Source organism: Marmota marmota, unplaced genomic scaffold, assembly GCF_001458135.2.
Source record: "Marmota marmota marmota unplaced genomic scaffold, marMar, whole genome shotgun sequence".
NCBI lineage: Eukaryota > Metazoa > Chordata > Mammalia > Rodentia > Sciuridae > Marmota > Marmota marmota.
The window spans coordinates 15,777,955-15,803,509 of NW_026000174.1; the positions used below are offsets into that span (position 1 = coordinate 15,777,955).

The window sequence follows — 25,555 nt, forward strand, 5'->3', positions numbered from 1 at the left end:
CAGAGGAGTGCATATCTTTTCCTAGGCTTTGGGGAGGGGACATTCAAGGGATATAAAGCAAACCTAATTGGCCAAGTGGGCCAGGTTTGGGAAGCCTGCGCCTAAGCTCCTGTGTCATTTCTCCTGGCCCAACTTGGCACCAAGCCGATCTTTCAGGCCTCTCATTATCTGCTTTTTCCTCTGATTCCACGCAGAATGGTATGGGCTAGGGAGGAGAGGCTTTCTGAAGCCCAGATCTGAGAAGCCCTCATGCTCTCCTAGCCAGCAACTTTAATGTTAAGAGAGTGGATTAAATCTCTGAGCAGGGCAAGACTCCCCTGGAGTCACCCAGCAAACCAGTGACAGAGCTGGGTTGGGGGCTCAGGCCCATGGACTGTTGTCTATCCATGGATGTCTCCAGAAGGAGGGGGACCAATGGAACCAAGCAGCCTGATAGAATATGACACTTTGGGTCAGTGTGGAGGCTGGAAGGGTAAAGTTAGGGAGAAACGCCCCCCAGCTCTGAGCCCAGCACATGTCAGGCTCCGAACAGGGAGGAAATAAATGTTCTGAGGTCCTTGCTTGGGCAGGGGTAGGGAGTGTTGGTAAATATCCCTGGTTCTGGACCTCAGCCAGGTCCAGCATAGGTAAGCTGGGCTATGCCATCCTTGATAGCTGGGAAGTCTGGGAGGCCAGTGTGGTGGAGCCGACAGCGGTAGTGGCCACAGCTCTTGGCATACTGTAGGAAGCGAGGCGCACCAGGGAAGAGCACATGGTCAGCCAAGACAGTTGCAGCAGCTGGCAGCAGAGCATGGGCCTCTAGCAGCTGTAGGTACCGCAAGTAATACCGGGGCCGATGTGCCAGGAGTACAAGGTCTGCCTGACTCAGCTGGTGCTGGGCTCGTAGGCGTGGGATCACCTCCTCTGAGCTGCCAACAATGAGCTCCACCTGTTGGGTAGGAGGTACTGGAGGTAAGGATTGGCCAGATTGCTTTCCCACTCTGGACCCAACCAGGATCTGGCTTACTTCATGTTAGGCATTTCTAGGTGCTTAGAACCCAAGAAATCAGGATTAGTATTGTCATTTCCATTCTGCCCATAAAGAAACTAAGATTCAGAGGATATGTTCTTTGCCCAAGGACTCACAGCTAACTAGAGGAAGGCTAAGATTTGGATTCATATTTGCTGGGCTCTGGAGACCTTCCTCTTAGCTGCTACTTTTGTCATGCAGAAGAAAATATTTGCAAGTGACTTGGGACAAGATGATAGGAGCTCACACATCCTCCAGGATCCCAGCTGCCTAAGTGAAGCTGCTTCCTTCTTCCTAAATGGGAATTCCTCAAAAGGGAGGCCTGGCTAGGGCAAGGCCTGGGGTAGCAGAGAAAAGATCAGGGTCAGGGGCATGGGGAGGCTGACCGTGTGCTCATCGAAGCCAGCCAGGCGAATGAGTTTTTCAGCTACTGCTGCTGTTCGTGGGTCCCGCTCCACCGTGACAAGGCGACCCCCAGGGGGCAGGGCACAGGCAATAAGCAAGGTGGAATATCCACAGTAGGTGCCTAGCTCCAGCACACAAGCAGGAGCCTTCTCCTCCACCAGCCGCACCAGGATCTGACCTACAGGGTGAGAGGGCTGTTGTAGAAGACATGGGAGATGGATGCAGGGCTCCTCATGAAAAGATATCTTCAATGCCCACCTGCCTCATTGCAGCTTCAACCACCTAAGATCCTACTTCTCTTGGATCATAACTACAGCTGCACTGCTCCCCGCTAGTCTAGTCTTCACTAGACTAGAAATCTATATAACATATCTGATCTTATCAATCCCTGCTCCTATGATTCTAAAAGCCTTTAGGATTGGACTTGAGAACCTCACCCTGGTGTTTAGGAACTTCTCAGACCTGATCCTATCCTACCTTTCCAGCTACAGTTCTCAGCTCTTCTACCTATAACCTATATAACAGCCATCTGAAACAACTGCCCAGAATCAACCATGCTGTCTCATTCCTTCATGCTGCATTTGCATTTGTGGTTGGCTTTGCCTTTCTACACCTTTCCCTATCCACCTGTTAAACCTGAAACAAATCCTTCCAGACTCAGTTCAAATGTGGCTTCCTCCAGGAGAGCCCAGGCAAAAGCAACCATCCCTTCTTTGAGACTCCTGAGAAGCTTCCTGTTTCATCCCATTTTATTGTTCATTGGATATCTTTGTGATCTTGAATTTCTTAAGATTGTGAAAGCACTTGTGCTGGGAGTCGGGTCTGAGATAAATCCAGGTAGGCACTTTTCCTGATGTAGAATCAGATGTAGAAGCCTCTTTGGTAGGGAAGAAAGACTGGGACACAGATAATTAGAAAGCAATGAGTTACGTTATTCTTCCGTGTATTTTGCTCCCTTTGAGTCCAGCATTTGTGGCTGGTTCTATTGTGGCCTCTACCTCCTCTCCCAGCACCTAGCACATGCCTGGTACAAATAACATGGCAATAAATATTTGATGGATAAATGAATGACTTAATGCAGGTCTCTCATTCCCAGATCAGAAAAAAGAGACCCAAAGAGGGTCACTAACCTGCCCAATTCACCAAGTAAGGCAGTGACAAATCCCAGATCTTAGGGGTACTTCCTGGAGCAGAAGGCTAGGTAACACTGACCTTTGACAGGCCCCATATGGCTCAGGTACTCGCAGTGGCTACTCCAGTGGTCCAGGGTGGTGAGGATGTGTCCAGGGTCTCCAGGTAGGGCATGGGTGAGCACATAGCTGAAGGCTCTCTCTTCAATCCGCATCCCTGACAGGCAGTCTTGGAAACTCCTCAGTAAGACTGTGCGCAGCAGCAGTCGGAAGTGGTGCCGATATCGCACCAGCAATGTTACCACCAGTGGCAGGAATGCCAGTGCAATGGCAGGGGACATGATCCCTACCTGGGCCTGAGATGGAGGGAGGCAGGGAGGGGAAACCCACACCACAATTTGTCATTCGTGGTCTTTGCCACTAGCAATTATTAGGCTCACATTTTACAAGCCATGGCTAAGGAAGATTAAGTCTTTTGCCCAGACTCACACAACAGAATTGGGATTTGAATCCAGGTTGGTGTGATTCCAAAACACTGTACTTTAAAGGATGGCATACTGTCTATGTTCAGCACCCAACCCCATACCACCTCTTAATACTACTGACTTCTGGTCCCATCTCTACAACCCATTTCCCTTCATCCCTGAAGTCACCCCTTCTTCAGGACTTCTTTCTTCAGTTCCTCCTAGGATATCATACCCCCACCATATCCCACTATACATTATGGTGGGGGTATGATATGGGTCTCTTCTGACCCATTACTGTGTTGCAAAAGAGCAAAGCTTTGTAGTCAAAAAACCCTTCACTGTCACTATGGGCTGCTTCAGTAAAGGTAATCAAAACACTTCCTAAGGTGTTAGTGCGATGTCTTCCCACACCAGACTGTCCCTTTACTCTTCCCTGGGAATGGAAGGAGTCCTTGATTCTATATTTCATCTCTAGTCCTATCTTCCCTCTTATATTCCCCTTCCTCTGTGATCTCTCAGAATTCCCTTTATAAGTGCATACATACACATAAACACATCACACACACTCCCCTCCCCCAGCCCTCTTCTCCAAGTCCTTCTTCCATGTTCTGGACCACCCTCCCCTTCCAGATCTGACTTTGCAGGCCTCCTTTCAAAGCTCCTGGTTGGAGGTGGGTAAAACACTATATGAATGGATGTGAATAGGTGAGTGATAGTGGACATGAACTGGGTGTGCTTGTGAACCCAGAAGGCCCGCTTACCTGGGCTAGAAGCTCCTGCTTAGGGAAGACCGGAGTACAGGACCAGAGGGGAAGTCCTTAGGGGAAGTAACCCTGAGACAAGAAGCTGGACCTGTTTTCAATAATTGATGCTGAAGCTGCTGTTGTTATTTGAGACCTGCAGTTCCAGTTACCAGACCCAGGGACAAGCTGGAGCTGCCTCCTGTCCGTCAGGAGCCTTCAAAAAACGTATAGAACTCCAGGGTCTTGATTTGAGGGTAACAAGTGCTGCTAGGTTTGGTGACTTCTCCAACTTCTGTGATGACGACATGGACATGGTGTGAGCCAAGGTGATAGAATGGAATTTACTCAATTCAAAATTCAAGTTTTCTCTAAGCAAGTGTTAGGGCTTGGGTCACAGAGAAGAATTAGAACCTGTTCCTGTCCTTCAGGAACTCCAAGTTTGATAGAAGAAACTGATCCGGGAACAACAGAAGACAATATGCTGTGATCCTAGATTGGATGCTCCATTAGTACAAGGACTTTTGACTGTTTTTTTTTTTTAAACTACTGCCTATCCAGATAAAACACTGTAAACATTTGTTGATTTAATAAGTGAGTGAAACCAGGTATAGTCTGTAATCCCAACCACTAGGGAGACTTGAGACAAGAGGATGTCAAATTCAGGGCCAGCCTGGGTGGCTCAGTGAGACCCTGTCACAAAATAAGGAGCTGAGAATGTAGTTCAGTGGTAAAGCACCCCTAGGTTCAATCCCCAATACTAAAAAGAAAATAGATGTGGGGGGGGGGACTAGAAGTATTTCCCTTGGGCATGGCATGGAGTGGGAAGCAGATGCCAGGCAATGAATCATCTGGAATGACAGACTTGGACCTCTTTCCAGGGCCCAACAGAAGGCAGGAGGCTTTTTTTTTTTTTTAAGCTGCTGGGGGTCACATCCTAGGCACCAAACGAAATCTCCAGCCTTGGGAGGGCTTTATTTATTAGCTGTGGATGGACACATTTTGTGGTGCTGAGCCTGGAACCCTGCCTCACACATGCTAGGCAAGAGCTCTACCACTGAGCTACAACCGCAGCCCCTTTGGGAAGGTTTTACAGAAAATCTAAGGCCACCTTTGTAAATTAGATTACTGTGGCTACTGTGAAAAGCTAGGATTGAAGAGAAACGCCTGAGGAGAAGGTCAACCATGTGGGTCTAGAGCCTCTACCGCCTCTACCGGGATGGTCTCTACTCCTATTTATCTTGTAAAGGCGTAAACCCCTCATCCCACGGGCATCAGGCATATAGAGCCTACGTGTGCGCACCAACTGTATGATCTACAAGAATGGGGTCTGGATCCCATTCGCGGCTCGCATGGCATTTAAAAATGTATGGTGACAAGCTCGGTATGGGGCACAAGTCTGTAATGCCATTGATTTGGGAAGCCGAAGGAGGATGTCAAGTTGGAGGCGAACTTCAGCAATTTTTCAAGACCCTGTATCAAAAATAAAAAGGGCTGGAGATTTAGCTCAGTGATAAACCATCGATGGGTTCAATCAACAGTACCAAAGCAAAACCAAGAAGTGCATCATGGAGCATTTACATGAGTTCACTCACTGGCCCAAAAAGGTGGCCTAGGGGGCCATGCGATCACAGCGCAACTCACAAGAAGGGCACTAAGGCCAGGGGTGGAGATGATTCCAGTTTGAGACTGAGATGATAGTCATATGACACACCCCTCTCTTTCCTCGTATCACGTGTCTCGTATCTTGTCACGTAGGGTGCGCCTTCTCATTGGGTGGCTATGATCACGGGGCTGGGGGCGGGACCGGAAGTCGGGGTTTTGGCAGTGGAGCCCAAGCGGCTCTGGGACGCTGTAGGCCCGGAGAGAAAGGCAGGTTGCTTGCGGGAGGCAGCCTCAGGTCATGTGACCGGAAGGGCTCTTGACGGACGCCGTCCCTCCTCCGCGCGGCCTGAGCGCCCGGCCCGACCCCGGCCATGGGGTGCTGCTACAGCAGCGAAAACGAGGATTCGGACCAGGTGCGGCCGCGGCAGGCGGGGCTCGGGAGTGAGGGCTAAGACCCCGAGGCTTGGGGCCCCAAAAAGACCCGCAGAGGAGGGCGAGCTGTACCGCGGGGCTCACTGAGTACGGAGGCCTGGAGGGGACAGATTACAGCGAGGACGCCTAGCCGAACTCCTACCCCTTTTGAAGTCCCAGGTCTCTACACAGTGCTGGCCTGGGGTTGAGCATGCAGCCGTCCAGCTGACGTGTTCCCATCTCTTCCATCTCTCCGTACTGTCAGACCTTTACAGCTTCATGGATCCTAAGCCTAGGTCCCCGGGAAACAGTCCCTTCCCAACTTCCTGTGCCTTCTCTGTGCTTGTATTAGTGGGTTTTGCGAATCCATTGTAGAGGTGGGTAAGCTGAGGCCCTTTAGCTAATCTGTCCTGAGATGAATCAGGAATTTACGTATCTTGTCACTGGCGTTGGTTAAAAAAAAAAAAAAAAAAGGCTACTGTTGGTCTGGGTTCAGAGAAGGCCTCTGGAAATTGGTGGCATTTGAGATAGCTAATGAAGAATTTCGTAGATACAATAAGGACATTGGGACGTGTGGGAAATTGGCTTGGGAAGCAAGATATTGGATTTACCTTTGGCTGATTTGGGAAAAAGAGTTGGGATGGGAAGCTCATTTGGTTCTGAGTTTGGCTTGCCTGGGTGCAAACGCTGCCTAATGCCTGAAAGTTTATAGCTAGAGGGTAGCTCTCTCAGGCTAGAGGGTACCTATCTGGAGAATGTGGCTGTGTCCCTCTTCTCCTTGGTACATTCGTACTTTTTTCTACCTGCCTGGACTGACCACCTTTGAGAAGGGAGACCTTTCCAAGGATGAAGTCTCAAACTGCTGGCTACTCACCTTTTTTAATTGCCTCTGAGTCTGGGACCTACCTTTAAACACATAGTACATACAGACAGCAGAATTTTCTCATCAAGTATCCTGCAGCATAGTGGGGGGGGGGAGATGGTCACAGAAACAGAACAGTTCTATCCCCAGTGAAGTTATTTTGGGATAAGGACTTAAATACAGGAAAATGTTATTTGTGTGGGAAATATGAGTGGTTCCTGATACTCAATGCTCCATACACTAAGTGAACACAGTCATATTTCCCACCCAATGTTAGGCCTGCTTCATGACTTGTATTTCTCATCTCACTTTAGCCTGTTAGAGAAGATTGCATAATATTCCTATCTACTGGAAAAGTGGTCTAGTAGCAAACTGATCCTTTAAAATATAATATGGATTCTTACAGGGAACAAGGTTTAATTCCTTATGAGAAACTTAAAGGGAAAGCTGAGCTTGCTGATCTCCTGAATCTCCACCTTTCCTTTGATGGGCTCTCATTTCTGTTACTAAGCCCCAGAAAAGGTCCTTGATCAGTGCTGAGTGATTTGAAGTTCTGTGGCATAGGCCACAGCCATTCATCATCATCTCCAAGGCCCTCTTGCAGCTCTTGGGTAGGCCCCTATCCTACTCTTTTATTAAAATACTAAAGAGAAATGTGCAGTCAGGAATGGTGGGCAGTGGGCATGTTTGTAATCCTAGCTGCTCAAGAGGCTGGAGATGCAGAAGAATTGAAAGTCTAAAGTCTGGGGATGTAGTTCAGTGGTAAAGTACCCTAGGTTCAGTCCCTAGTATGGGGGTGGTGGGGAATGTATGAATATTCAAGGGGCTTTTACAGGTGCCTCATTTGACTCTTGCCAATCATTTGTGATATAAGTATCTATTTAAAGGTGAAGAAAAAGTTCAGAGAAGCTAAGGGATTTAACCAACTCAAGAAGTACCCATGCCAAACCATGTGCTGTATCTATTGGGCTGTCTCTTCCAGCCATGCTGTAGACCAGGTGGCCAGTCATGGGCAAGACACGTGGGTTCATGCTAAGGTAGACAGTGAAACACTGACTTGAGTTATGCTGACTCAAGGACAAACTTTAGTGTGATAAATCTGCTCCATGCCCCACTCATCCTTTGGTGTAGGGTGATATTATTTGTCCATTCTGAAGCGGGTAGCATGACCTCTTCTAGGAGTCAGGCAAACAACCTTGTTTTTTTTTTTTTTTTTTTTTTTAAATATTTATTTTGTAGTTTTCGGTGGACACAACATCTTTGTTTGTATGTGGTGCTGAGGATCGAACCCGGGCCGCACGCATGCTAGGCGAGCGCGCTACCGCTTGAGCCACATCCCCAGCTCCTTTGTTCTTGAACTGCTAGTTGGGAGAAACTACTCTGTCCTTCAGGAAGATCTGTCTTAAGTAGGGGCTGGGGAAAGGAGAGACATAGGAAGCAAATCCGGGCCTCATTATGGAGCCAGCTTTCCTTAGAGTTTTATCTTTGACGTTTTGTCTTTTTCTTCTTCTTCTTTCTTTCTTTCTGTATTGGGGACTGAACCCAGGGTCTCATGCAGTGCTAAGCAAGTGTACCAATGAGCTACATACTCTCCCAACCCCAACCCCCCATTATTTTTTAAATTTTGAGATAGGGTCTCTCTATGTTACTCAGGACTGTCCTCAAATCTGTGACCCTCCTGCCTCAGCCTCTGAGTAGCTGGGATTATAGCCACAACAGCATCTTTTTAGCCATTTAGTACTGAGGATGGAGGACGATAGAGGGTGTCTGGGGGTTTAGAGGTGATGATGCAGAAGCCCACAACTTCTTTCTCTTAATAATGGGAACTGAATTAAATGGCCTGAGGACAGTTGGGCAACCTAGGCTTGAAAAGGAAGAGGAAGGTGAAGAGGCTGGGCCTGTCTAGGGTGGGGCAGGCAAGGCTGGAGGAAGTGGCCCTCTGTGAGGAGAGTTGTGGGGCTCCTACAGTAGGGAAGTCTGGTAGAAACTGAGACAAGCTTGGAGAGGAGCATTAAGGAATCTGGTAGGCTGGCTTTGAGAGCTGATGACTCAGCATTAGCCAGGTTCCACCCCCTCCATGGCCCTCCCTGCCCCATCCATCCTTGGCATTATCCTGAGCTCTTTGTGGCTTAGATATGCAACAGGTCTGCTTATCCAATTTGCAGCTGACACAAAGCCAGAGGGATCTGTAGCTGCTGGGCTTATTATAGTAGAGTCAAATCCAGAAAGAAGCAGGTTAGAACAGGGCCTGAAACAGGACTAGGAAGGCTAGATTTCAACTTAGGTCAATTCTAGGGGATGTAATGGTCATCAGTGCAGACTAGTAGTAATTGAGCTACTAGAATGAAGGAGGCTGCTCAGGTCACATTGAAAGAGGTATGATGAGCTAGGCATAGAGGCACATGTCCATAATCCCAGCCAGGGCAGGAGGATTGCAAGTTTGAGGGCAGCCTGGGCAACTTAGCAAGATACTATCTCCAAATAAAAAATAATTATAATAAAGATCTGTGGTAGAGCACCTCTGGGTTCTATTCCCCACTATTGCAAAATAAGTAAAGGCATCTGGAAAGCTTAAAAAAATGAAAGAGGTATGGTAGTTTGGCAAGAGAGGGAAAGCTCCACTGTTCTCTTAGGTCAGGATATACTAGGCACGCTTCACTTTGGTCTGGGAGTCATATACAGAGCATAAGACAGGAGGGTGAACACCTAAGGTAAATGGACCTACCTCAAGAAGGGAGCAGAGTCATGATATCCCCTCAAAGGCTGGGCAGAGGTTTCTGCCCTGAGATGATCAGGATGGCCATGTGAGGGGTTGGGCTTGCTTGTCCTTGGAGCCTAGTATCTTGTCTAGACTCACCAGGGCCTTTGCATCTTTTTTTTTTTTTAATTTATTTTTTTTAAAGAGAGAGAATTTTTAATTTTTTTAGTTATCGGCGGACACAACATCTTTGTATGTGGTGCTGAGGATCGAACCCAGGCCGCACGCATGCCAGGCGAGCGCGCTACCGCTTGAGCCACATCCCCAGCCCAGGGCTTTTGCATCTTGGGAACAGACAGCTTTGCTGGGGCAAGCCTTGTTTGAGGGATCAGGAAGGCACTTGACTTGCACTATTTTCCCTCTAGACCTGTTTTGGTATTTTCCCACCTCCTCTGTCTTCTCCCTCCAATATCCTTTCTCCACTGGGTACTGGGTTGTATTCTGAACACCTATTGTGTACCTCTATTCATCTGTGCAGGACCTCTAGGACCTCTTGGTCTACTTCATCCCAGACCACCAACTCAGCTGAGCTCCTAAGGGCAGTCAGGGACCAAGTCTTACCTAACATTCCATAAAGTTGGCACTTTTGAATATTCATATTTTAAAATATTTTTGGTGTTTAAAGATGAGAGCTGGGCTGAGGGGAGAAACACAGGAAAGTCCTGGGCCTGACTTCTCAATGGCCTCTCCTAGGACCGAGAGGAGCGGAAGCTGCTATTGGACCCTAGTAGTCCCCCCACCAAAGCCCTCAATGGAGCTGAGCCCAACTACCACAGCCTGCCTTCTGCTCGCACAGATGAGCAGGCCCTGCTCTCTTCCATCCTCGCAAAAACAGCTAGGTAAGTATGTGTCAGCACAGGCCTAGTGTAGAGTGGGCCTGGATATGGGGGATGGGATAAGGTCATTGAGGAGAGGTGGTGTTGGGCCCTGCCCTGCTCTAATGGGCAGGTGGGGATATTGATGTCAGACAGCACTGGAATTGGCACCTGCATGGAGTCATGTTTGTCCCCCTTAGAAGTACTTGTCACGTCCTCTCTGTCTTCTTTCCTCAAAGCAACATCATCGATGTGTCTGCTGCAGACTCCCAGGGCATGGAGCAGCATGAGTACATGGACCGGGCAAGGCAGTACAGGTGAACATTGGGCCAGCTTGGGCCCCTCGTCTGCCCTCCATACCTTCCCATCTTTGGAGCCTGGGCCCTAGCACAGCCTCCTCATTTTGGTGCAGCCCAGGAGACTGACCACAAGCCACAGTTGATGTTTATGTCAGCCCTGTTTGCCCTGCGTAATCTTGAGGGTGCTGAGGACAAAGTTGCACCAAGAGTGAGTTTGTGATAAGCTGAGTGAGGCCCCTGTCATCTTGCTCCTCTGGCCTCACGGAGTGAGGCTTGCTGAGCTGGGCAGGACTGGGCAGGACCGGGTAGGGAAGCGAAGGCTATGCCCTAACTAACCTTCCCTGTCCCCTTCCTCTTGGCCAGCACACGCTTGGCTGTGCTGAGCAGCAGCCTGACCCATTGGAAGAAGCTGCCACCGCTGCCGTCTCTTACCAGCCAGCCCCACCAAGTGCTGGCCAGCGAGCCTATCCCCTTCTCTGACTTGCAACAGGTGAGCCACACCAACCTGCCTCCTTTGCCCTTCCCAAACTGCCCAGAGTATAGCAGAAGGGTTTACCACTCTGCCTCAGAAGAGGTAGGGAGTAGAGTTAGGGAAACATTCTGCCTTAGAAGAGGTAGGGAGTAGAGTTAGGGAGCCTTGTGGACTACCCCAGTTTCTCTAACTTTTTCTGTCCTCACCTGTCTCTCTATCCTCAACCTTGATTGTTATTCTGGGTTTTTTTTTTTTTTTTTTTTTTTTTTTTTGGTACTGGGAATTGAACCCAGGGACATTTAACCACTGAGCCATATCCCCAGCCCTTTTTATTTTTTGAGATAGGATCTCGCTAAGTTGCTGAAGCCTTAAAAAGTTGTTGAGGCTGGCTTTGAACCTGTGATCCTCCTGCCTCAGCTTCCCAAACTGCTGGGATTAATAGGCATGCCTGGCTATGAAATGGAATCTTAAGCAGAATACCAACATATAAATATTAAGAGTAGGACTACTGTGATCTGATTGAAGTAGAACATAGCCCATCTTCTGGGCCTGTCTTTGAGGCCTCTGTCGCAGCTCCAAGAACCTGGCATTCTGTGAAGAATTTGGGAAATGCTGATCTCTAATCCCATGATATCTAAGTTGAAGAGAAAAGAGGGGCCCAGAGAGGCTAGATTAGTTTTCTAAGGACACATGCAAACCCAGGTCCCCTGGGTCTCTGGCCAGCAGGCCTTTCCCACCATTGCCTGCCTCAATGAAGTAATATTAGAGCTACTGGCAGTTGCTGGAGTTGGAGGGCATCTTTGCAAGGTACAAGTGACTTCTACTCTGAACAACAGCTCAAATCATTTATTCTCAAACTAAGCTGACTAGCTTCAGGCCTTCAGGACTGCTGGGGTCCTGGGAACCTCAGAGTGCATCCTACTTGATCCGGGCCTTCTTGGGCTTGATGTTCATGCGTTTCCAGACTTCAGCTGTGGTACGGTCTGCTTTGGTGACCCCACTGAAGTCGAACGTGGTGATACGGGGCAGGGTGCACAGCACATATTGCCTGTAGGGAAGACTTGGGCTGGGGGCCTGCCCCCCCACCAGAATCCCCTTCCCCTCCACCTGTTGCTGCTCTTTTCCCTCACTGCAAGGAATGGAGGGACCTGAATATGGTGTGAGAGAGACTGGGTTCATCCAAACTGATAGCAAGAAATGCTTATAGTTCTCCCTTCCCAGGTTTACATGTGGTAGAAGAATGGTCTTGGATTTCCTGTCTCCCGTTCTGTGGTCTCCCAGGGGAGCCCAACTGAATCCCAGCTCAGGGACAGGATACTTACCTATACCCCTTCTCTTCCTCTATGGGGTTACCATGGAGTGTCAAGCTTCGAAGCCGAGGAAGGACAGCTAACTTATTCACTTCCCCCAGGCTCTGGATGCTGTTTCCATGAAGATAGAGGACACTCAGATTGAAGAATGTTGTTAGGATCTGTTAGGGAGGAAACCGAAAGACAGTCTGGCAAGACCCTTGATTTCTGCTCAGGACTAACTTGCTGGCAAAAAAAGGAAGAGTTTGGGGAACAACTTGCCCTCTATTCCAATCCTTATAGCTATATTGGAGGATTCTAACCTACTTTAATTTACCTTTTAAGGGCTAGAGGGATATCACATTGAAATAGAACTGTGATCTCAGGAAAGAAGGTATGGGGACCTTCTGTCTTGGACAGGAGGTATAGGCCCCTAGTCCCATCACTGCTACTGTCTGGCCAGGTGATGGCTCTCCTGCTGGTCCCTGAGCCTTACTTGCTGCTTCACTAAAGACCTTCCCACTTGAGGTGAACTAAAAGTCTTATCACAGCAAGGGACCAGAGTACAGAGTATCATGCTAGGTACATAAGAGAAACTTTTAAGATATTAGTTAAATTAAGATCACTATATCAGGGCTACAGTCTCCCCATTTCTTAAAACATGAACCAGAAGTTGCAAAAAGTAAGTGTTGTACTTTTCTATCTACCTCATTCATAGCAGAACTCAGCATGAGACATAGTAGGTACCCAGTAATGACAGCTACAATTTTGCTTCAGCTATCCATGTGCCACTTGGTTCTTGTATCTTTTCATTTAATCCTTACAAACCCTTTATGATGCTGGCATATCATCCTGATTTTTCAGACAGGAAGGTTGAGGTTTTAAGAGGTTACGTGGCTTGCCCAAAGTCACAGTTAAGAGGCAAAGCCAAGGTTGGAATCTGCATCTGTGTGACCTTAAAGCCATGTGCTTTATACTACACCATGCTGCTTGTTTAACTTCCTTCATAAGATGGTAGAGAGGCTGGGGGATGGACAGTGGCCTTACCCTACCCGCCTCTCTCCATTCTCACCCCTTGACTGAACTCCTACAGCTAGAAACTCACAGGGTCAATGGAAGTCAGGTCATTGAAAGACAAGTCAATCCAGGCCAGGTTCTCTGGGTGCTCCAGGATCTGTGAAGCCACCTGGGTGAAGTCTTTCAGGTCATTGAGGACGTTGTTGTTCAGCCACAGGGACTGGGTCAATGACTTTCCTGACTTTGAATGCTTCAGTGGTCGGAGCCCTACCCTTGGCTCCTCGCTTATCAGATCTGTGAAGACAAAGTATGGCTTGGGTATATCATCTTTGCTTTTCTGGAAGGAACAAATCTGTCAAGATGAGCATCCCCAGATATAACCGAAGGGCTAACAGGCCATAACACTATGCTTGAGTTTAGAGTGACCCCTGTTCCATAAGCTCTTATCAATCAATGCAAGATTTAACTATGGGGTCAAAAACTTCCCATCCCAAACTCTTGGCTTCCCAGGTTCAGATGGTCTCGTGTCTGTGGTATCATTGAGTCCTCTGTGTACCACCTCTGTGTGGAGTTAGGAATGAGCAAAGCCACTTCTATTTTTGTTTTTTTTTTTGGTACTGGGGATTGAACCCAGGGGCTGGGTTCACTGAACCACATCCCTAGCCCTTTTTTATATTTTATTTTAGAGACGCAACGTCTTGCTGAATTACTTAGGCTGGCTTTGAACTTGTGATCCTCTGGTCTCAGCCTCCTGAGCCACCGGGATTACAGGCGTGTGCCACTGCACCCGGTGGTAATTCTATTTTATAGATGAGGAAATCTAAGAACTAGAGTTGTTGGGCTTGAACCAGGAAGATGACAGCCCAAATATCAAGAGTTGTCCACTAGTGGTACACATAGAATTTAATTCAATAGAATTCACCCTGATGGTCCTCCTTGTCTTCTGATGGTGAGCTGCAATGTCTAAAATATTGGATATATGATGGTGAACACAACAAGAGATAGTTCATGCCAGGCTCTCTGTGAACAATAGGGAAGGGATAAAGCAGATGTTTGTGTCTTGGAGGAGGTGGTTCAGGTAAAATGGAAGCAAACTGGCAGTATAGTATGATGAGTGCTTCTCCTCACTCAGTCTAGGAGCTCAGGGAAGTTTCCCAGGGAAGGTGAAGCCTGAGCTGGACCTCAGTGGAGATGTTAACCAGGCAAAGAATGTGAACAGCATAAGCAAAGCTACAGAACTGTAGAACAGCACGAGGGAGTGTGCACATGCACACTACATAAGAAGGGAAAAGGAAGCAAACCAAATTGTTTTCCCTCCTTCCAGTACTGGAGATTAACCCAGGGTTATACATACTAGGTCATCATTTTACTGAACTACATGCCAGTGCATTTTGTTTTGTTTTTGGATACGAGTCTTGCTAAGTTAGTTACTTGTCCGGTCTCAACATTTTTTTTCCTTTCTTTTGGTATGGTTCTGGGGGCACTCTACCACCAAGCTACATCTCCAACCCCTTTTTAAAATTTTATTTTGAGACAAGGTCAACTAAATTGCCAAGGTTAGCCTTGAATTTGTGATCCTCCTACCTTGGGCTCCTGAGTTGTTGGGATTACAGATGTGTGCCACCACAACTGTCTCAATCATGAGTCTTAAATGCCAAGCTAAGGGTTTGGGGCTTTTTCCTATAGGTGATGGGAAGGAACTGACGCATTTAAAGCAAAGGAGATGGTTCAGATTTTTCACTTGAAAGCTCACTGTGAAGCTTCCAATTCAAGTATAGATTTTAGGGGGTGGGTGGCATGAAAAGACCAATTTGGCTCTGTCAGTCATCTAAGCAAGAGATGAGAGGGACATAAAATCAACATGACTTGGCCAACTGGATATGAAGATAGTATAATAGTATATTCAATGGTGGTACTCAGTTTTTTTTTTTTGTTGTTGTTGTTTTTTTGGGGGTGACTGGGTGGATGCCAGTTCTGTTATCTCATAAAGAACTAGTATAAGGTGTACAAGTTAGGGAACAGAGACTCTCCAGAGAGTGAGAATAGAGACAAGGGTCAAAGAGGAAGAGGAAGCCATAAAAGAACTTAACAAGTAATTTTGGGATGACAGGGAGAACCAGGAAAGAACAGTTTTAAATATGTCCAGGGAGTCTGGCAGAAGCCAGAATGGAGTGAGTTCCAGAGTGAATGGGAGGAAAGGAAGTATAAGAAGGTAGCCTTAACAACCACCTCAGAAAGTTTGGCTGAGGAGGAGAGACATATCCAACACTCCCACCCCCACTTCATTTTTTAAAAATGAGGTCCATAAGACAGATGGACCTTGCTTAGGCACATAGTCAATTGCAGAGTCAGAACTAGACACCAGTTTGGGTTTTGGGTCCTTATTCCCTCTTGCCCCTAAGCACACCCTTGTTTTTTCTTTTTTTTTTTATAATCAGTCTAAAGGGGAAGGAAGTATTTGCCAAACCTAGCCAGCATGTCTTCACATTCCCTTCCATTCTCTTATTAGACACACTGTTCCCACCCTCACCCACCACTAACTCTCCTCTCCTCAGTTTCAGGTCAGGCAGCATCCACTAGGTGGCTGTCTGTCATAATCCTGGAGTAGGTGCGATCCTGAGGTGGCAGAAGGGTACTGGAGCAGAGTACCACTGCTTGTGAAGAGACTCCTAATCCTGCCTCCCTCCCCACACCTGAGAACCTTCAAATGAAATGAGTTAGGTGAATAAAAATTAAAAGTCAGGAGTTCAGTGTGCTTGCACAGCATGTGTGAGGTCTTGGGTTTGATCCCTGGCACCAGCGGGAGAGGGCAAAAAAATCTCCCATTTCCTTCTTATCCTGCAAAGATAACAACAACAAATCTGCAAGTGTATGTGCAGAGTCTTAGACTTTTAAGTGGAAGACTGGTCCCTCCTTAGGGACCATACCAGGCCTGCTGCCATGGTGAGTGGGAGTGCTGGATTTTGTGGGCTGACCTTGGATGACATGGATGCTTCTGAAGGAGTAGTCGAGAGGGGGCTCCGAAGTGTTCTTATAGTCCCGTTTGCTCATAGTTCAGGCCATCATTCATCAGGTGCAAGCATGGGCCTTGGTAGTCCGGGTTCCTAGGAGGACAGAGAACACATGTTTCCAGGTACAAGGTACATCCAAACTTCAATTTCCCCATAGCCTTCCATCCCTGCTTTCTACTCTCCATTCTAGTAGGCCTGCCCAGCTGCATTTCCATTTTAAGATATTAATCATTATTTCTTGCATTTGTAAGGCACTTCTCAAAGCACCTTCACATCTCTTAGAACTCATTTCATAGTTATAAACACCCATTTCTATTTTCTAGAGAAAGAAATGAGACCCAAGGGGTAAAGGACTTGCCCAGAGTTAAGCCAGTGAGTCAGTGGACTGCAATAACAAGTCTCCTGAATCCTACTCAGAGTCTTTCTGCTACTCCATAGTAGTTACCACGGAGACCATCTTCATACCTACCCTCTGGTGACATCAACTGTGTTATTCTATTGCTTAATAAACCCTTGAGGGCCAGCACTGAATCTGGTTGATGTCTGAGAGCCCTTCCCATTTCTGATCCAGCTGGGGATTTGCTACCTTCTTTCCTCAGCTTGTTGGTCAGCCACATCACCTTTCTATCCAAAGACCCTACTCTCAACCACATCCAGAGTGTAGCCATACATATAAACAAACACATAAAACCAGATTCTACTTCTCACTCACCTGTCACTGATGACTGAAACTCCACCATTAGGGATTCGTTCCTTTGGGTTCAGGGTTTGTTCCCTGTTAAAATGGAAATTCACTCTGAGAGGGGTAAACATAAAGTTACCAGTTATTTGCAATGTGGTGTGAATTGTCTCATCAGATCCTTTCCAGTATATTAGCTAAAGTAAATCTGAGAACAGGTTTTTACTGGAGATGGGCAAGCTACAGAATACTACTTACCTGGGATGAAGAGAGCTGAGAAAACTCATTTTGCCAAGGAAGTTTTTTTTCTTTCTTTTTTTTTTTTTTTTTTTGTGAATCATACAAACAAAAGACAAATAGATGGACAAGTGCATGTCCTAGTTAACCTCCCCCTTTTGCACATCATCTACTGCTGTCACCTCCTCTGCATTAATACTTTCCCTCCTTTCCAAAAGGATGAGGTTTTCAGTAACACACTGTTAAAGCAGGATGATCTGTAGAACGGTGCTGTCCAATAGAGATATAATAAAAATCACAATTGCAAGCTTCATATGTAATTTTTAACATGTAATTAAATTAGGAGCAATAATAAAGTAAAATTAAACTAATTTCATCTCAAATTTTTATTTAATCCAATATATCCAAAATATTCAGCATGTAATCAATATTAGAAATTACTAAGATATTTTACATTATGCCCCCCCATCCCAATTTGAATTAGCTACTTGTGACTAATGGCTATACTGGACAATGCAGATGCAGAAAAATAAATGTGGAAAAGAAAGATCAGAAAGTAGATTAAAGGAAGAGATGTATCAGGGACTTTAATAATCTACACTTAGCTGGGCACAGTGGTACATGTCTGTAATCCCAGCAACATGAGGGGCTGAGGCAGGATTGCAAGTTTAAGGTCAGCCTCAGCAATTTGGCAAGGCCCTAAGCAACTTAGCCAGACCCTGTCTCAAATAAAAAGGGCTGGGGATGTAGCTCAGTGGTCGTGTGGGTTCAATCCCCAGTATCACACACATAAAACCTATGACTATATGTAGTTCCAAAATTCCTGGCAGCTAAAGCAAAAAGGAAAACCTTGGACTATTTAGTTTTCATCACTGTATTCAAAGAATAAATTATTCTATGTGCAGAGACAATGAAACTGGCAAGTTTTGTTTTGTTTTTGGTACTGGAGATTGAACCTAGGGCCACTCTATCACTGAACCACACCCACAGCCCTTTTTTTTTTTTTTTAAATTTTGAGATAGGGTCTCACTGAGTTTCTTAGGGCCTGAGTTCCTGAAGCTGATCTTGAATATGCAATCCTCCTGCCTCAAGCCTCCTGAGTCACTGGGATTACAGGTGTATGCCACCATGCCTGATGGGAAGTATTCTTAAAATGGAATTTCTGAGGGCTGGGACTTTAGCTTAGTGGTAAAGCACTTGCTCTGGGATGCTTGAGGCCATAAGTTTGATCCTCAACAATACCAAAATAAACAAATGGATTTTCTATTAAAAACCAAGGACCTGAAATACAGTACAAATAAATTCATTTTTTGGTGATTTAATGTAGGCAAGGATAGAGTTTAGTAGGTTTAGAGGGTTACAAAGGGAATGTCTTGCTTTCAAAAAGTAGCAGTCTCACCAGGCACAGTGGTGCATACCTGTAATCCCAGTGACTTGGGAGGCCGAGGCAGGAGGATCACAAGTTCAAGGCCAGCCTCAGCAATTTGGCAAGGCCCAAGACTCTGTCTCAAAAAATACAAAGGTCTAGGGGTGAAGCTCAGTTGTAAAGCACCTCTGGGTTCAATCCCTTTGAATTCCCCCAACCCCCCAAAATATAGCAATCTCATCTGAGCTTTGGGGAAGTGCCAGCTTGAGTCACACAACAGCTGAATTCTCTGTTGAGTGGTGGACTGGCCCCATGGACATGTGCTGTTGATTAGGGAGACCTGAATCTTTAGATATCAAATCTATAGGCAGAATGTGATGAATGACAGGGACATAGGAGCTGGTGTTGGAGACTGAGACCAGCAACCCAGAGTCTCTTCAAAGAACAACAGAAGCATGACAGGGGTGTGGTCGATCTAGAGCAGGTTACCAACTATGTGGAGGAGTAGGAGATCCTGATTTCTACTCTGGAGATAACCATGATTGTCACTGGAGATAGAAGGTCCTGGGAGCGGAAAGTCAAGCTGTAACAGAAGGCGGAACTGGCAAAAGTCACAAGGAGGAAGATTTGGGGCTGGCTAAGAAGATCCCACAAGTAGCAGCAGAATGGATTTTGTAGGAACACATAGACAATGTGGTAGAGGCTCTTATTGCCCTAACTGACAGGTACTTTCTTAGACATGCTGGATTAACATTACAATAAGAATTTTTTGTCTTGAGTTGGCCATGCTGGTATACACATATAGGCCCAGTGACTCTGGAGGCTGAGGCAGCAGGATTGCAAGTTCGAGGCCTGCTTCAGCAACTTCATGTGAGACCCTGTCTCAAAATTAAAAAAAAAAAAAAAAGGGACTGGGGATATAGCTTAGTGGTAAGACACCCATGAGTTCAATCCCCAGTCCTCCCTGCAAAAAAGAAAAAAAGTTTTTTGTTTTTTTTTTTAAGTCTTATTCCATTTTGTCCCATCATCCCAGTTGTGGAACACCTATAAAAATTTATAGTGGAGGGACTGGGGTTGCAGCTCAGTGATAGATAACTTGCCTTGCATGCATGAGGCATCGGGTTCAAAACTCAGCACCACATAAATATAAACAACTAAAGATAAGTGTCCATCTACAACTAAAAAAAATATATAGTGGAGCCAGGTGTAGTGGTACACACCTGTAACCCCAGCAGCTTGGGAAGCTGAGGCAGGAGGATCGCAAGTTCAAAGCCAGCCTCAGCAAAAGCAAGGCACTAAGCAACTCAGTGAGACTTTTTCTCTAAATAAAGTACAAAATAGGGCTGGGGATGTGGCTCAGTGGCTGAGTGCCCCTGAGTTCAATCTTTGATACCAAAAGAAAAAGAAAATCATAGTGGTGCAGTGGCACAGACCTGTAATCCCAGTGGCTCAGGAGGCTGAGGCAGTAGGATTGCAAGTTCAAGGCCAATCTCAGCAACTTAGTGAGACCCTGTCTTAAAATAAAAAATAAAAAGGGCTGGGGAGGTAACTCAGTGGTAAAGTGCTTCTGGGTTTAATCCCCAGTATCTTTCCCAAATTAATAGTGTATAGTACATAATATACTATATATATTTATATATATATATATGTATATAAACACATATATAAGCTTTGGACTGTATTTCCAATCTATTTTAATGCACCTGTGTCAACAGACTGAATATTTGCACAGAATTGAAACCTGAGACTTGATGGGTTAAAAAAAATCTACAGGTACTCAACAAAGCAAATAGCAAATGAAACCTAGCTTAGAGTCCTTCCCACATCAGCACCTGTAACAGGTTTGATGCCTTTGAGTAAGACCGAATATTCCTCTCAAAATATGTACTGGGTTGGAACCCTAGAATTCTATACCACTGAACATGGATTTTACCTTAAAATACTAAAGGGCATATTTTTACAGTTAATCTCCTTAGTAACCATAGACTCTCAGTGCATCCTAAGACCTAATTTTGTGTAGCTCCTGATGAATTTTCTGAATGAGTTAGTAGTAAAAATTGAGCCCTAAGAAGCTGATCAAATTTGCTTGTTGGAAAGAGTTATTAGCTTTCTCCATTTAAACAGGTTTAAATGGAGGTTGTGAGCTAGCGTCTTATCCATCATCTTACACAGAACCTGGTTTATGACGGGCAATCAGGAAACTTGTGGGATGAATGAAAGAAAAACTGCCTCGTACAGGATTTCTGTTTTCTGTTTTGGGAGACTTGATGCTAAGCTGTTCTAACAATTGGTTCCCAGGTTCAGCTGTTTCATTCCACACTTCATTCACAGTAAGATATCAATTCAATACTGCAAACATTTGTTGAGTGCCTGCTGCCCTGTGCCTGACCAAAAGGAATGAAGCCAAGTACAAATAATAGAACCCTGTCATGAGCACAGAAAGACCTGCTGGGTTTCTATTGATGGTGGCAAACCGGCCAGCATCCAGTTTCCAGTAACAGCTGCCTGCTTAGTGAATACTCTTTCGTGTTTCAACACTCAGCTCCAGTGTACCTTCTTTTATAAAGTCTTTCTTTTCCAGATAAAATTGATCAGTGCATCCTGAATTAGACTGATTGCTTTGATGGTCCCTATTCATGGTCTCCCCTGTATCCATCCCTTTTTGCCCTATACCTTTGTAGTTCCATCTCTCTTTGATGCTGGGTTCAGCATTTTAACATGTTCTGTCCAATGGGATGTTGATAAACATGAAGCTAACAAACTTTAAAGCAGAGATTGCTCTCTGCTAGTGCCGTGAGAACGTGGCTGGCCTTTTGGAATGATATGAGAGATGTACAGGTAATCAACATGTGAAAGAGAGCCAGTGATCCCAGCTGAGGCCATCCCAAAATAGGCTATGGAGAGCCACCCAACCTACAGATGACTGCAGTCACATGATGAGGTTAGCCATGACCAAAACCATACAACTAAGAGACACAGAAGCAAGAACAAATGCTTATTGTTGTAAGCCACTGTGTTTTAGGATGCTTTGTTATACAGCAATAGCAAACTGATGCTTACCCCCACTGTACTTTGAACAAAATTTCATCATAGCTTGTTTGCTCACCTGTGAAATGAACACAAATCCTATCTTGGAATCTATTATGTGGCCTACAACAAGTGCTCAATAAATGAAAACAGTTGTTGTCTCTGTACTCATTTCTTTTTTTTTTTCTTTTTGTATTGGAGACTGAATCTAGGAGTGCTTCACCATTGAGCCACATCCCCAGTCCTTTTAAAATATTTATTTATTTATTTAACTGGGGATTGAATTCAGGGGTGCTCAACCACTAAGCCATATTCCCACCCATATTTTGTATTTTATTTAGAGACAGGGTTTTGCTGAGTTGCTTAGGGTCTTTCCAAGTTGCTGAGGGTGATTTTGATCTTGTGGTCCTCTTGCCTCAGTCTCCCAAGTCACTGAGATTACAGGCATGTACCATGACACCCGGCTCTCATACCCTTTTTACCAGCTGCAGAGTATTCCATAGAATCTTTCATACTTTTAACCTTATTTATCCAGCTCCAAATTGACACAGATTTGTTTCCAGTTTGGGGAAATTACTAACAACTGGAATTTGATTTACTGCCAGTCTATTTCTGCCCTGTCTCAGACAGGTAATAACAGAAAGTTACGGGAAGCTTTGAGGAATAACCAGGTGGGGAACTTGGAAGACTGAGCAGCCTAGCTTACTACTTGTAGACTATAGGTAGGAGAAAAACCAAAGAATGTTGGAAAAATCTGTTACATAATCTAATGTATTCTGGCAAGTTATATTCCCAGGTGCCAAAGGGAAGCTCAGGATTCAGCCTGGTCTACACTCTGCTCCCATCTCATATCCTCACCTCTACCTGCAGTTCAGCCAAATACAACAATTCACAGCAAATTCTCTGCACCTGCCTCTAGGCCTTTGGAAAAGTTTCTCCTTTTACTCTCTATTTGGAATATAGATTCTTTCTTTATCCGTTTTATTCTTGTTCGTCCTTACTTTAGGACTTATCTCGGGATTCCACTTTTCTGAGAAGCTTACCCTTATCCCCAAATCTCGACATGGAACTTCTTTTCTTGGTTTCCATAATGCCCTATATTTATTGCCACCACAGCACTCATAACACTATAATTATCTGCTTGTTCTTTATATGATTATAAACTCCACCAGGGCAGGAACCATATTTTTCTCATAGTTGAATCTCATAGTGGTGGCAAGCAGCAGGTACTTAATACCTAAAAAACTGCAAATGAATTATATTACAAGGAGAAGGACATGAGGTTGCTCTAATTTAGGGATATGATATTTTCATTACTGAAGAACTGATTGACAACTCTAAAAGATAAAGTACAGGGGGAGAAAATACAGGATAGAAGGGGGAAGAGCATTTCAGGGGTTGGGGGTGTAGCTCAGTGGTATTGCACACTTAGCATGCACAAAGCCCTGGGTGCAATCCCCAGCAACAAAAGAAAAAGAAAAGCATTTCAGACAGAAGTCACAGCTTGAAGACCTTAAAGAAGGATATGTAACTGAAGTGAAAAGTAGGTATTATGGTTAGAGTAGAGGTTAGAGAGTGGGCAGGAGCCACCCTGAGATGTTGCATTATGTTAAGAGCAATAGAAAGCCACAAACTATACATTTAAATGAGGTTGGGGTGGGAGAGTGAATATTATCAGGTTTGATTTTGAAGGATTAATTTGGTTACAGTTCACAAAATGGCTGGGAAGGAAGGCAAGAAGGATGTGGACTAGAAAAAGATATTTAGGAAGTTAAGCTGGCTGGACTTAATGATAGATGAAGAATGGAAGAAGTATGAAAGATAACTTGGCCTGGGTATGGTGAATCCCAGCTATTTGAGAGGTGGAGGCAAGATGATTGAAAATTTAAGACCAGTCTAGGCAACTCAGCAAGACTGTTGTCTTTTTATTTTTATTTTTTTTAGTTGTAGATGGACACAATACCTTTATTTTGTTTATTTAGTTTTTTTATGTGGTGCTGGGGATGGAACCCAGTGACTCACGCATGCTAGGCAAGTGCTCTACCACTGAGCCACAAACCCGGCCCCAGACTAGTACTGGGGGGGGCGATACTTGGGTTTGGGGCTTATTATATATTGTGGGACCACTGGAAGACATTCAGGCTTGGAGGGTTGAGGGTTGGGTTGGAGTGGTGTACAGATGGTTGCCTTTGAGTTATCTTTTTTTTTTTTTTGAATTTTTAATATTTATTTTTTTTTTAGTTTTTGGCGGTGTATGTGGTGCTGAGGATCGAACCGGGGCCGCACGCATGTGAGGGGAGCGCGCTACCACTTGAGCCACATCCTCAGCCCCGCCTTTGAGATATCTTGAAGGAGATAATGAAGGATGCAATTGGCTATACGGATATAGAACATAGATATGAGGGCTGGGCTGGATACACTGCATACAGGTGACAAATGAAAATTGTGGGTGGGAGGAGGACTCAAGAAGAGAAGATAAAGTGAGGTGGGAAGCAGACAAAGGACCAACCCTGGCCAGGCCTGTAATTTCATCGATTTGGGAGGCTGAGGAAGGAGGACCAGAAGTTTGAGGACAGCCTCAGCAACTTAGCAAGAAAGATCTGCCTCAAAATTAAAAAATAAATAAATAAATAAAAAAGGGCTGGGGTGTAATTCAGTGGTGAACCACCGAGTTCAATCCCCAGTACAAACAAACAAGCAAGCAAACAAAAACAAGCCTGGAAGAACTTTAAGACAGGAATGGGTCAATAATCAGGTCTAGCTACTTATGGGCACTTCAGAACACAGGGGTTGTTAGCCAGATTGTTTTCTGTTTAAATATCTTCAATTCCTAGTGTCTTTAGTCTCTCTAGTTCCCTTTCTCATTAAAACTTTCAGGGAAGGACCTGAAACTCATTCAGGCTTAAGTATAAATAGCCCAAAGTAGGCCATACAGGTTCCTTTTCTCTGGGGCAGTTTAACCCATTTCTTGGAAAAAGCCTTTAAGATATATAGAGACAGTACGTTTAAGCTAAAGAGATGTGGTTGGAACTTGAAGAACTGGAGTCTACTTATAGCTTTATTACTGATTTGATGTGTGGCCTTGGGCAAGTCATTTCAATGGGTTTTGGTTTTCCAGTCTGTGAAATGGGGATAAACATTCTTGACTCACAAGATAGATCTGTTGTTATGAGCATAAAGAGACTGTAAGAGCTAGATGTGTTACTAAATGCAACAACTCTGTCACGAGGACTGCAAAAGGAAATGAAGCTTAATTACTGAGCTTCAAGAAGCAGACCATGAAGGTGTAGGAAGAAGAGGTTAATTTGGAGATACTTGCAGTGTGTATGGGAGGAACATGCAGACGTTCTGAGAATGGATCTTACTGTTTGGAAGAGGAAGGAAAGTGACCCTTCAAGCTTCATAAAATTTCCACATCTCCAAGAATTCGGGGCCATGATTTAGTCTATCTAGTGCTATTCCCCTGTCTCGGTTCCTCTGAGGAAAACCAACTCCAGATTTCCGATCTCCTAGGTGTGTTTGGGACTTGAGGCATGCGTCCTGAAAACCTTGATGTTGCGATAGGGGGTTAGGAAGCACCCTTAAATCTGTATGGGCATGTATCTCAGCGCTCTTCCCCTCTCCTACCCCCCAGTCTATCCTATATGGTGGAGTGTTGAGTTCACTGTGAAAGGGGGTTAGGATTGGGAGAAGGTCTCTGATTAGGGAGCTTTCTAGTTCTTTTGTGGAGCCCCTCCCCTCTCTATAGTGTTCTGGTTCCCTTGTTCCTGTTTTCCCGCCCGACTCACCTACAGTCGCTTCCGCTCCAGCCACTGCGCCCCACTACTTTTAGGGTTACTAATCGCAACTCTCCTTGGCAACTACCTGCGTCACCACGCCCCAGCTGGAGCCATAACCACGATGCCTAACAGGGACCTGTAGCTGGGGGGGCGGGGCCCCAGGGTGATGCTGGGATT

General features: G+C 45.5%; 2 protein-coding genes and 1 pseudogene across 2 annotated transcripts; 2 read left to right on the forward strand and 1 right to left on the reverse strand.

Moving 5' to 3' along the window:
• Nucleotides 1-84: 84 nt before the first annotated feature.
• LOC107135558 (transmembrane O-methyltransferase homolog) lies at nt 85-25,519 on the reverse strand. Its single transcript, XM_015477498.2, is given in 8 exon segments — nt 85-928; nt 1,396-1,540; nt 1,542-1,592; nt 12,296-12,444; nt 13,368-13,573; nt 16,255-16,383; nt 17,003-17,065; nt 25,388-25,519. Coding segments are annotated over 6 exon segments (948 nt in total). The 5' UTR covers nt 16,331-16,383; nt 17,003-17,065; nt 25,388-25,519; the 3' UTR covers nt 85-607.
• Lamtor1 (late endosomal/lysosomal adaptor, MAPK and MTOR activator 1) lies at nt 5,574-23,954 on the forward strand. Its single transcript, XM_015477484.2, has 5 exons — nt 5,574-5,769; nt 10,081-10,226; nt 10,442-10,519; nt 10,865-10,991; nt 23,841-23,954. Exons 1-5 carry the CDS (start codon nt 5,728-5,730, stop codon nt 23,937-23,939), a joined length of 492 nt encoding a protein of 163 aa, XP_015332970.2. The 5' UTR covers nt 5,574-5,727; the 3' UTR covers nt 23,940-23,954.
• LOC125611960 lies at nt 18,117-19,466 on the forward strand (annotated as a pseudogene).
• Nucleotides 25,520-25,555: the final 36 nt, after the last annotated feature.